General features: G+C 34.4%; 1 protein-coding gene across 1 annotated transcript; it reads left to right on the plus strand.

Annotated features, from left to right (window-relative positions):
- The first annotated feature begins 9,728 nt into the window (after positions 1–9,728).
- Positions 9,729–12,972, plus strand: LOC110816496 (PQ-loop repeat family protein / transmembrane family protein). Its single transcript, XM_022044710.2, has 12 exons — positions 9,729–10,213; positions 10,293–10,335; positions 10,612–10,638; positions 10,904–11,002; positions 11,094–11,197; positions 11,301–11,469; positions 11,710–11,814; positions 12,013–12,108; positions 12,243–12,263; positions 12,393–12,451; positions 12,589–12,679; positions 12,777–12,972. The coding sequence occupies exons 1-12, from the start codon at positions 9,990–9,992 to the stop codon at positions 12,876–12,878; spliced, it is 1,140 nt and encodes a 379-aa protein (XP_021900402.2). The 5' UTR covers positions 9,729–9,989; the 3' UTR covers positions 12,879–12,972.
- The last annotated feature ends 316 nt before the right edge of the window (positions 12,973–13,288 follow it).

Below are 13,288 nucleotides of genomic sequence, written 5' to 3' on the forward strand. Positions count from 1 at the left end.
AATCTCTACACCTTATTACTTAATAGGTTTATTATTGAGATTATAGTGATGGAGATGAGCTAAATCTCAACAAACTTTATGTTTTTAAAACAAAATAAATATTTCGTGACGATTCGTCAGGATATCCCGAATGGGTTAAGAACCCGACTTATATTTTTATTCAAAAAAAAAAAAATTATTACTATTTTAACAATTATTTTTAATAAAATGGATCCACAAGTTAGAAACAAAAGCCCACTTCATCCATTCACTATTCCTTATGCCACTTCTAATTTCTAACCCAATTCAATTGCTCAAGTCCAGCTTCACAGATTTTTTTTTTTCTTTTTAAAGTATTTTCAGGGAATAAGGTCAATTATTATTTTATATATATATATATATATTTTTTAATTTTTTATTTTTTAAAAAAAATTAGAGACTTTTTTATCAAGTGCTTAATTTTTTTCAAATTGAGTATTATTATTATTATTATTATTATTATTATTATTATTATTTTAAAAAAAATAGAAGTTCAATGAATCATCCCTATTACTATTAGTGCAAATTAGCTACCATACTTCTAAGTGCAATGAAATTGATGAGACAAGTTTTTGGAGCAAATAGATCATTCGATTCAAATTGAATTCGTACTTTTATAAAAAATATATACTAAAATTAAATTAAGTGAATTCGTATGTAAGTTGATATTCAAACTCATTTTATTATAATAAAAGCATTAACTATCTAACTTATAAATTATATATATATATATATATAATAATAAAACTTTATCGTGTTAATAATATGTTACAAGTTCTTGTGATTAGCATAACTCATTACCATTTCTCTGAAATTAAAAAAGAAAAAAAGCATGTAGCTCTAATTCACAACCTAATCTGCCATCCCACGTGAAGTACACCTTTCATGGTGTCGAAATGTATATGTTTTATATACTTGTAAATAATATTATAACACATACCATTTTAAGTAAACTTACCAATTAATTGGATACGAACATCACATCACATGGCTTTGCTGGTTTTGGATAACTTAATTAATCTTCCTTGCAATCAATCACTAGATAAGATTTTTCTTTTTAATAAAAAATAATAATAATTAAATACTAAATAATTTACAACCTATTTTAAATAAACCAAATTCATATGACAAATTATAATAAATCACTAAATTATTTGTTAAAATTCAATCTGATTCTCAATATTTTTTATTATAATTTAATTTTTGTTTTTTTCATATTTGTTTTAAATGTATAATTTTTTAATTAAAATACTTAAACTATCTTTAGATATTTTAGAAAAATGATTATAATTAATTAATTAAACTAATTCATTATTAGTTTTTTAATAAAAAAAAAAATGTTTAAATATAACTTTTAAAAATATTTTAAAGGTTTATATAAAATTGAGGGAGGATAGGGATGAAGTGTTAATAAGAAAGGATAGGGCATGGGGCCCAAATCCAATCCTTAAATACGTGCGATGATTGACAAACATGTGGCGATGCGTCGCCGTTTTTTGTCGCTTTCCCCTCAAAGGAATGTGAGTAATACAAATGTCTCTCTGTGTTTTCTTTGGATGGTGACCTAAAAAGATTAATTAAAAAATAACAAATTATTTTACTAAATGAGGTTCCAGAAGAACACGTTAACATATTTTTATAATTCAGATTAAATTTAATTATGCAACACAAAAAATGACAAAATAATTGAGAATTTCATAAAATATATAATTCTGCCAATTATTATTAAAAATTCTCATTACGTAATTTTTTAATTAAATTTATTACAAACATACCCCTTAAAAAGAGAGAGTGTTTTAATGAAGTGGGAAAATATGGAGTTCCGTAACTTTTTTATTATTTGAAAAATAAATAGATGAAAAACTTGTCATTAGAACATGTCTAGACAAAACTTTTGTAAGTTTTTACAGCATGAATCTAGACGACCTTGAGGATGGTATTCCACTTTTGGAAATTTCAAGTTAATGTGAGTATATACATATATATATATATATGCATGCATATCAATCTTGTCAAAATGTGTCACTGATCTTGCAGTTCTAGATTGAATTCTGCCATTATAATGGCCTTGGTTCATGGAGATATCACCAAAGGATACATACATACATATATATATATATGCATGCATATCAATCTTGTCAAACTAGGTTGAATTCTGCCATTATAGTGGCCTTGGTTCATGGAGATATCACCAAAGGATACATGCATATATATATATGCATGCATATCAATCTTGTGAAACTAGATTGAATTCTGCCATTATAGTGGCCTTGGTTCATGGAAATATCACCAAAGGATACATATATATATATATATGCATGCATATCAGTCTTGTCAAAAATTCTAAATAGGGTTGTAATTAGTTTTTGAAAAATAAGTGAAGAATATATTTAAATAATATTTTTATTTGACTCATAAACTTTTCATAAATAATAAATATTTGGAATAAAATATATATGACTTAAATTTTTTGGCAGATTTTCTTGAGGAAACATAAATAAAATTCTAATAATTTGATTAAAAATTACAAAGAGGAAATAAGTTGTATTGCGTATTCTAAAAGTTAAATAAATAATTATTTTTTTTTAAAAAAATTAATATTTAATTCTAACCCAAAAAAAAAAAAAAACCTCCATACCAAACATCGTTAACAAAAATCTCCCTCCCCTCACCATACATGCACATAAAGGTATTTATCTGAGTGTATACTGAGACTTATCTTCTGTCTTTTGCACCATGGTCATCATCCATAGCCAGCTTTTCTCCTTAACAATAATTGAAAGTTAGTATACATACATATATATATATATATATAATATATGTTATATAGTGGAGGACAGTTGAGATGGGAAAAGGTAAATGAATATATATATAGTGGATCATGCAGGCAGCTGCAGAAAAAAGCACTAAAATGGGTATTTAACAAAACCAAAAGTAATGCAAATTGCCAAGTGCATGCATGTGTTTCAATTATTTCTTTATCTAATCGAAAAAGTGTGTGAATAGTTAAAAAATTACCCAATGCCAGTAATTTAAGACATAATTAAGAGTCAAAATTTTGATCATTTATTGTTTTAAGAGAAGGTATGTTTTAAAGCAAAAATCTTTAAGAATGATTTAAGTCAAGTTTACAATAAAGTAATTGTAAAGATCCGGAACTTAAAAGAAAATAAAGTCATAAATTAAATGTAGAAGTAAAATAATAGAGTATAAGATTTACATTTCTTACACAATAATTTATGATGTCTAATAAGACTACGGGAATGTCCATTCTAAAAAAACAAACAAAAACTAAACAAATAGCAAATAACTGAACATTCTAAAATGACCTTCACTAGCTCTTGAAGAGAGTCCGGGTGGTGAACTATTCACAACCCTCTTATTGATCAGGATCTGAATCTTAGTTCTCTTGATATGAAGTAGTTAATGAAAGGGTAAGCTACATTAATTCGGTAAGAATATCACACTACTCACCGATACAAAAATTAAAAGTTAGTAAAAAATCATAAAAATAACCAATAAACCTCTTGATTTAAGTAAATTCATTTATCATAAGAAAGTTCATTATAAACTAAGATAGGTTGTGTGTCAGGCTGAAGGTCTATGGTGAACTCAACTTTTCTGTCCATTAGTAGTCTGAAAGTTCATTATAAAACATATTCGAAAAGCCTCAAACTACTGGGATCTCTTAAATACAAATTTTTTTCTTAAGTTTGCACAGTATAAAGAAAACAACCGAGTTTAAGTGCTATGAAATAAGAAAATTGCTATAAGAGAATAATATTTAAAACTTTTATTAGCTTGTAAATTACTATTCGTTAGGAAACTTAAATGTAATTTTTCTCGTGGAAACAATCCACAGTGGCGTATCACGCCACTAACCAATTCATTATTATAAATACATGAGGATCTTCCGTGTCAATCTTTATCAGGTCCATCATAGGTGAAATCGAGTCCCGTGGAAGAGGGGTCAAATGTTGCTGGGGAGGGATCGAATGGCCCTGTAACGGTCCCGGATGATAGGGTGGGGGCTCCGAATTGTATTGTGACGGGTCACATGATACGATAGAGGAGCATGGTTGCATCGAGGTGGCCTTAGATCCTGTCGTTGTATGAGCGGCTTATACTGTGTAGCGCCCGGACCGAGGAGAAAAAAAAAACCACGTCGGCAGCCACGTCGCAGGCCCGGTCAGCAGTCCCGGCCAACCAGGACCTGCCACGTGGCAAAACCACGTCGTTCCAAAAAGGGCCACGTTGGCGATCCGCGTGGGCGCGATCGGACGGCCCAGATTTAAACGCACGGACGACCCAGATTTAATCAAAAACGGACGGCCCAGATTAAAACAAAATGGACGGCTGAGATCAAAAGGCAAGGGGTTATAAATAGAACCCCCACACCAGACCACAAACCCTAGCCACCTGCCACTCGCCGGAGAAGACGAACCAGAAGCCGGCCGCCGCCACCCGCCGCCGCACCGGAGGAACTTCCGACCGCCGATCGAGGTAAATTTCGTACCCCCGACTCGTTTTTCCACGCTGATTCCTCCTGTGGCCAAATCGGTGCCAAAATCCCGGCCAAACGGCCGGAATGCACGGCCGAAGCCCAGCGGCGCCGCCGCGCCCTTCTCGGTTTTTGCCTCCGATGAGGCCCTTCCCGGCCTCCGTTTGATGCAATTTTTATATCACCGTGATCACCACTTTTTTCTTTACAGGTTGACAGGAGCCGAATCACCAAAACACGAACCTCGCCGGAGAGCCGCCGCACCCGAGAGCGCCGCCGCCGGTAAGCTCCGTTTTTTCGTGATTTTTTGGCCCCCCGAGGGCCCTAGGATAGTTTTCTCGCAGGGACCGATGCGAGTGTGGTCGAATTCGGTCGGAAACGGCCGAAAACAGCCAACCCGAGGCGAATCGTCGCCGGAGCACGGCGGAGCCGCCGTGCCGGAGTTGCGATTTGGGCCGAAAGGGGCCCTGGGCCTAATTTGAGATTTTTTTGGAACACGTGCAGGTACCAGTAGTGCGTTTCAGTTCCCCGAGGAAAATTCAGGGAAAATTAGGGACAGCCTGCAAGCGCACTGTGAAGCCGTGTTCGGACCCCGAAACGAGTAAGAACCCCTCACCTTATTTCCAATCACGGTTTTAAAGTTCAATAAATGATAAAACGATATTTCATGAATCAACGAATGTGTGAAATTGCTTAGGGTCGCTAATGGAGCCCGAGTCTAGTGTGTTTGTCGGTTAATTGTTATTTGGACTGTTTTACAGTTTTAAACGTAGCATGAGGTTCGATGTTTTCATTTTATAGTTTCGTGTGCGTGTTTTACTGTTTTATTGATTATGGATTAAATGACCGGAATATTGATGCTGTATGTTGTCTGCTTAGCATAAATTATCGTTTTGCTTGCTTGTATGTGGATTAATGATGCTGATTGAGGAAAAAGAGAACGAACAATTATGTGAATGGATAATGGTATAATGTGATCAGCCTGACTAGATATCCTGGGAGATGGTGGACGGACCGGGTCCGTAGGGGACCCTACCGGGATTGTGGTCTCCCATACCGGACGGGGTATGGAGATCTTATGTGTTTTGGCGCCCATACCGGACGGGGTATGGGGACGGCCCGTTTCACCCTCATACCGGACGGGGTAATGAGGTCTATGGTTTGGCGCCCATACCGGACGGGGTATGGGGACGGCCCTGGAATTTGATTTCAAGTATTACGGATTTACGGGTAGCGGGACCCCTATGGATCCCCATGGATACTAGTGGGCTGGTGAATTAGGAAAATATGTTGTGTAACGATTGAATTACGAAAAGTGTGATAGGTATTATGTTATACAGTTCATATATATGTTTCCATGATGATAATGATGTTATTGCTTTCGTATATTGTTTTATGAATTTCACCGAGATAAGTAAATGGTAAAGGTTTTATTTATCGATAAAAGGATTTGTTGTAAATTATGCTCCATTGGTCGTTTTGTGTTTTCTACCCACCTTTACCTCCGTGACGGTGAGATATCGTGATGTCTTTACTGGGCTAGTGTATCTCATTCCTTATTTAATCATTTCAGATCAAGAGGACATCGTTCCCGAGCCGATTCCGCAGGAGGACGACGAAGGGGACGCTTAAAGACTCCATAGTCACATTCGTAGTTTTTACTTTCAAGTTTCTCCTTTAGGTAGTTTAATCTTTTATATTTTGTGAGCACGTTTCGGTTTCAGTGTAAGGGATGTTATTCAAATTTTGACCTCGCTTCCGCATTTGATATTTTTGAATATAAAATTCAATTTTAAATTTTCGGGGCTGTTACATACTGTGGAAGTGGTAGATGGTCAAACAGTTCCCTCCTCTCTTTCATGGCCTACTGGACAGAGATGACTCTCGCTAAAATCTCAAAAATCGATCAACATGCTATCAAAGCGACCTGTCTCGTGCTGTTCTATTCAGTAAGGGACCTCGTATTCTCGTGTCTTTGTACTTATATTTCACAAGAAATGATTGGGCAATAGTTTGTATTCGGTATTTTTAAGTTTTTGTGTAACGAATGGTTCTGAGGAACGCGACTCTAATACTAATTGTAAATGCGTAATAGAGATACGAGAATGTCATTTCTAAAAGAACAAACAAAAATTAAATAAATTAATTAATGACAAATAACTGAGAATTCTAAAACTACCTTCACTAGCTTATGAAGAGAATCCAGATGGTAAACAATTCACAACCTTCTTGTTGATTGCGATCTAGATCTTGGTTCTCTTGATCTAAAATAGTTAATGAAATGGTGAGTTACACTAACTCAGTAAGAATATCACACTACTCACCGATACAGAAACTGAATGTTGGTAAAAAATCATAAAAACAACCAATGGAGCTCTTGATTTAAGTAAATTCATTTATCATAAGAAAAACTATTTATTGCATATATTTACCGTTGCGAGATTTTTAAAATCGACCTATAAATACAATAACTCAAATAATATTCTAATTTCATATTCAAGTGAGTAAGAATAACAACTTTTCATTTTTATTTGCCTATTGGTATTTCTGGGGATTCATAGGGAGTTTTCACTACGCGTGAACCAATATCCAACATTATCAACTAACCAGGCATCTCCATATCTCGTCTGGTATGAGTGCCAAAAATATCATCCCTCAATATCTGGTCCGGTATGAGGGTGAATCAGTTGTCCCCATATCTCGTCCGGTATGAACGCCAAAAATATCATTCCTTGATACCCCGTTCGATATGAGGTAATGTTCACGGTAAAGTTCAATATGTACCCAGTACGTCCGCCATCTCTTAGGATATCCAGTAAGTCTACTATTAATTCATATGACCAAACAATTTTCCGTTTGCATATTAATTTTCAATTTTACAAATCAACCGTAAATCACGCAAGACAAACAATATATATATCAAAGAAGTACAACTGAATCATTTAACCATTCCAGTACATCATCATGTATTTGAAGCTGTAAATTCAACAATCAGTTAAACAAGACAAATAAATAACTAACCGATTCTAGATCCATTAGTAACCTATAATTATTCTTAAAATTTTTTAAACTACACAAAATACCATATTATCAATTTTTAAGCTTCAATTCCATAACAGCGAATAAGGTAAGGGATTTTTACCCGAAATACTAAACTTTCTACTGCACTTACTGACGGTCCTTGTGTTTTCTGAATTTTTCTGCGAAAATTAAAACAAGCTTCACGTATTTAAAAATACCCCCAAAATCATAAATCGGTGTTAAAAACCCTTTTTTGGCCAATTTTGGGGTTCTAGCATGGCGGCGCCGCCATGCTCCGGCGACGACACCGCCGCTTGCGACGACAATTTGCCTCGGTCTGGCCTTTTTTGGCTAATTTTAAACAATTTCAGTCGGCTTTTCACTCATCCCTACGAGAAAACACGTTAGGGGGCCTCAGTTGGCCTAAAAAAGTCAAAAAAACAGAACGGTGAACACAATGGTTGAAAAATCGCACGAAACGGAAAACGAGAAGTGGCTCATCGGAGGAGGTTACGGATTTTTTTCCTGCGGCGGCACCACCGAACTTTGCTCGTATTTTTCAGCTCACCCGTTATTCTTTTTGCTCCGTTTTGACCATGGGGGTGCTCAAAATTAAATTTCGAGCGGATATGAGAATTTTCACCTTTTTTGGCGATCGAATATGGCTCCGGCGCGGCAAACATGCAGCGGTCGGCTCCCTTCTCCGACGACTGGTTCTTCTTCTCCGGTGGATGGTTGACAGCTCGGGCTTGGGTTTAATGTGATGCGAAATATTTATACTCGTCTCATATTAATTTAGGTCGTTAATCACGTTTGATCTCGATCGTCCGATTGCGTTTAAAGAAGAAATGAATCTAAACCGTTTATTGCGATTTGATCTCGATTGTCCGATCGTGTTTAAAGAGAAAACGAATCTGGACCGTTCATTGCATTTTATTACGACCGTCCGATCGTGCCTGAGGAGGAAACGGATCCAGACCATCCACGTGCACGGGAACGCTTACGGGTCGTTCGATCGTGGAGCACGCGGATCGCCAGCGTAGCCTCCTGCGTGGCACCGAGTCAACGCATCTTGGTACGCGGCGTGCTTCGGTTCGTCGAAGCTGCTGACTTGATGGTTTTACATGGAAATTTTTTTTAATTACGTTCTGACCCCAATTTCTTATTTTTATTTCAAAAATACCTTACGAACCCAAATTTTCACCTTATTTTTTTTCAAAATTGTTTTCAATTTCATCATTAACTTTTTTTTTTCATAATCCATATTAAATTAAAATTTATTAATTTCAAAAATAAATTTTTATATATTTTTTATTGTTAAAATTAATCTCATGCCAAATTATGAATCCAGGTATTACAGTCATGATACAGAGTGACTCATTTGTGCTTCTTTATTGTGTTATGGTTCTTCTATACATACAACCAAATTTTGATTTTAATAACAAAAATTAGGTAACCAATTCAAGAGATGTTATTATCTCAAACATTCTGAAGAGATCATGATTTAGCAAAATTATAGGTTAACCGAGATCTTAATATAATGGTAAGCAAAAATCGAATCAGAACAGAAAAAACTAGTCGAATGAAGTATTAGAGAAGTTCAAAATCATAAATTTCTCTTATCCCATAAATATTTATACATTCAATTTGAATTTTATATTTTTATTTAAAACTTATGTTATAATTAACATTATCTTATCATAAATTTCTACTTAAAAAAACATTTTATTATTAATGATCACATCAGAGCAAAAAATTTGATGATCAATTATAACAAGGTGATACAATTTTATTTTCATGATCAATTATGGAATGGTAAAAATCAAAGAAGTTTTGATCAGGATTAACAATAGAAAGCTCTACGTTACATATATTACTAAAATTCTCTCACCACGAAAAATAAATGTCAACATCCTCTCCACATGATGATCCTATATATATACACATATATATATATATAAAACAATATCAGACTCTTAGGAGTCACTTATCTGTTTCCTATTTCATTTTTTCTCATCATGACTCAAATTTTCTCGGCCATTCTGGATCGTCAACTTTAATCTGGCCCAGGACATGCCAAGGCATCACAAGAAGAATATGCGTCCTATAAATTCACTACCCCATCTGTTTCTCTGTCTTTTCTTCTTAAATTCTAATTTACAGATATATACACCTACATACCCACATATATATACATACATATATATACGCAGGTCAGCTAGCCAAACATGGCGCTGCTCAGATCCATCTCTTATTAAAGCTTTTGGAAGCTTACCCCTTAATTATAATAAACCTGTTTCGCCTTCTGTCCACTCCATATAATACTCCAAAACGCAGCCCACGCTTCTCCACAGCCATAAAAAAGAATTCATTAAAAAAACTCACCAACCAGACAGATCGCATCATTTTTTTACAGAGCAAGAGAGTAAGAGAGAGAGCAGAGAAGAAGATGACTCAAGCCTATTGTTTCAAGGAGAAGAAGCCATGCGTTAGGTGGGTAGAAAAGTACTTCAAAGATTGTCTCTGCAATCTGCGAGACGACTTCTCTTTCGCTTTCGGCCTCACGAGTCTTGTCTGCTGGGGACTCGCCGAAATCCCTCAGATTATCACCAACTTCAAAACCAAGTCCAGCCATGGCGTTTCCCTCCTATTCCTCCTCACTTGGGTTGCTGGGTATTTAAATTTCTCTCTGTTTCTTTCTAAGTTACCCATGGCGTCTCACTACTGATTTATATTCGTACTCGTGTTGCAGTGATATATTCAATCTCGTGGGTTGTCTTCTCGAGCCTGCAACGGTGAGTATGAAGACTTGTTAACTCGGTTACAGCCTTTGATGTGAGTTAACTCGTTGTCTTCTTCTTCTTCTTCTTCTTCTCGTTTGGTGGTCCAGAAACGGACTTAATCTGCACCGGCCATAATTCAGTTTCTTGCTTTTTAGTAATCAAGTTGCAGCCTTTATCAGCTTTTTTCATTGTTTTCTTTACGAGTTTTTACACTTCTTGTTCTTACTCTTTGTTTTTTCTTTTGTTTTGTTCCTCCGGATGATGATGATGATGATGACGACGACGCAGTTGCCGACTCAGTTCTACACAGCTTTGGTAATGACGCATCGCTACGTTAACTCACACGTGTTTCTTAAAATTTCGTATTTCGAATTCCACCCCTTTTTCTTTCTATAATTTGCAATTCTGTCCAGAAATTCCTTCGATTTGTCCAAACCAAGTAAGGCTGGGCCCCTTATTTAGTTTAATTATCATTTTTAAAAAAAAAAAAAACCAACAAAATAATAATTATTATTTTTAGAAAATTAAAATAATAATAATAATCATTATAATGTATAGATATATTTTTTATTTTTAACAGCTTTATACGGCGAGTACTGTAGTATTAGTACTGCAGAGTTTATACTATGATCACGTCTACAGATGGTGGAAATGCGGACGAGTCAAAGCTAGTCAACAGGTGGGTACCATTTAATTTGTAATGTTTTCGCCATATAATCTTAAATTAATTTAACTTAATCATTGCTTAATTAATTTTTAATATGTATTAGGAAAATGATGAAACTAAGCCATTGAAGGCTGAGTCAACTAAATCAGGCATTCCCATACCAAAACCACCACAGAGAGGATCTCAACGTAGGGAATATTACTACACGTACGTATATAATTAAGGTTTAATCAATAATTAAGTATTGATAGTTATTGTTAATTCGGTTTAATTAAAGGTTTCTTCTCTTTTTTTTACAAAAAATTTTCAGATCAGCTAGATCTATGGCTGGTAGTGGAACGCCGCCGTTTCGGACATACTTGAGGACAGCAAGAAGTGGTCCATCGGCAACGGGAGTACTTGACTCTGATTCATCGTCGGACGAGGAGACGGCCCATTCCGCCAAGAAAACTAGCCGGCCTAGGCCCATCCCAAGAACCGTGAGTCATTAATTTTAATTAAAATTATATATGAAGATTCAATATAAATAGATACATACATACATAGTTATTATACATTATTTACGCATGCATCATGCATATATTATATGTAAATTGCGTGTATATAGATACTCTGTTTTTGTTTTTGTAAAATGCAGTTTGTCCGTATATTTTTATTAGGTATATGAATACACATATATGGAGTTGAGACTTGTATAAATAAATTAATTGAGTTTTCAGACTGGTGCATATGGGACATTTCTAGCTGCGTCAGTTACTCTACCCCTACATAGCGACGCCTTGAAGGAAGCTTACACAGGGTTTGCTGCTAGAAGACTCTTGCATGTATGGTTTTGACTTATTGTTATAAATATATATATAGATATAGATATATATATATGTATGTATGTATGTATATGCATACATACACACTTATTAATTCCACGGGTTGTAAATTTATATATAATTAATTATATTAGTTTATTTAATTAAAAGTAGGCTAGAGTTATAATAAGTTGGTTTATTCAAATTACAATTAATCAGGAACCAGCTATGGAGCACAGTGCATTTGGGCAATGGCTAGGATGGCTAATGGCTGCAATATACATGGGTGGTCGACTCCCTCAAATATGGTTAAATGTAAGTTACTAATGATAATAATTAATTAATTATAAAATTTTAATTTACTTATAAATATATTCCATAAATTATATATATATATATACATGTAGTTTAGTTTAAGAACTTGATCTAATCATTTAATTATTGACCAGATCAAGAGAGGGAGTGTTGAGGTAATCTCCTTACTTTCCTTGCTTTTCATTGATAATCAATCTACAACTAATACGTAATTAACCTTAATCTTATGGTTAAGAGTAATAATTTTTCGAAAACATAATAATTAGTATACTCGTACCGTGCAGGGTTTAAATCCTCTTATGTTCGTGTTTGCGCTCGTAGCAAATGTCACTTACGTGGGAAGGTTCGGCTTTCTTCATTTATTTTTAAAATTACTTTCGATAGAAAATAAATAAATATTTTTAGTAATTTAATAAATACATAACCTTTTAATAATGAATTAAATCTAATTAATTTATTTTATTATGTGGGATAATGCAGCATTCTGGAGCGAAATACAGAATGGGAAAACATCAGAGCTAATTTCCCATGGTTACTGGATGCTATAGTTTGCGTATTGCTTGACCTCTTCGTATCCTTACCTATAATCAATATTAATTATTTTACTTAATTTCTCATTAATTAGTGATTAATTAATTATTTATTTACCTTAACAACTACCCCAATAGATCATACTGCAGTACGTGTATTACAGGTATTTCAGGAAGAAGACTGCAAGTGGTAGCCATGAACGAGACTATGTAGAAGCAAGTAAAGAAATGTTACGTTAATTTTATTAAATTAAATTCTACTTTTTGCCCGTGACGAATTTCTTCTTACCAAGATTAATTCGATAATTTTTATAGACGAATTTTTGTTGCCAAACTTCACTATAACATATATATATATATATATATTTAATGAATGATGTTTACTGTAATTAGCTAAAATAATAACCGATGGAAAATTATAAAAGGCTCAAATCAGAATTGAGATTAATCCAGGCTAATTGGTTAAATATATCAAAAAACTCATATCTCCAGTAGGTGTTTGTAATATTTTTGTATAATATGTATGTATATATGTATATGTTTTTTTGGGCTCGGGCCTCAATTTTTAAGCCTACAAACCAAACGAGCGAATTGTATCCGTCAAGAACCCATGACAACTTGGGCTTCTGGTTTTTGGTCTTCTTGGCATC

Source organism: Carica papaya, chromosome 6, assembly GCF_054855325.1.
Source record: "Carica papaya isolate Zhongbai chromosome 6, ASM5485532v1, whole genome shotgun sequence".
In the NCBI taxonomy this organism is placed as follows: domain Eukaryota; kingdom Viridiplantae; phylum Streptophyta; class Magnoliopsida; order Brassicales; family Caricaceae; genus Carica; species Carica papaya.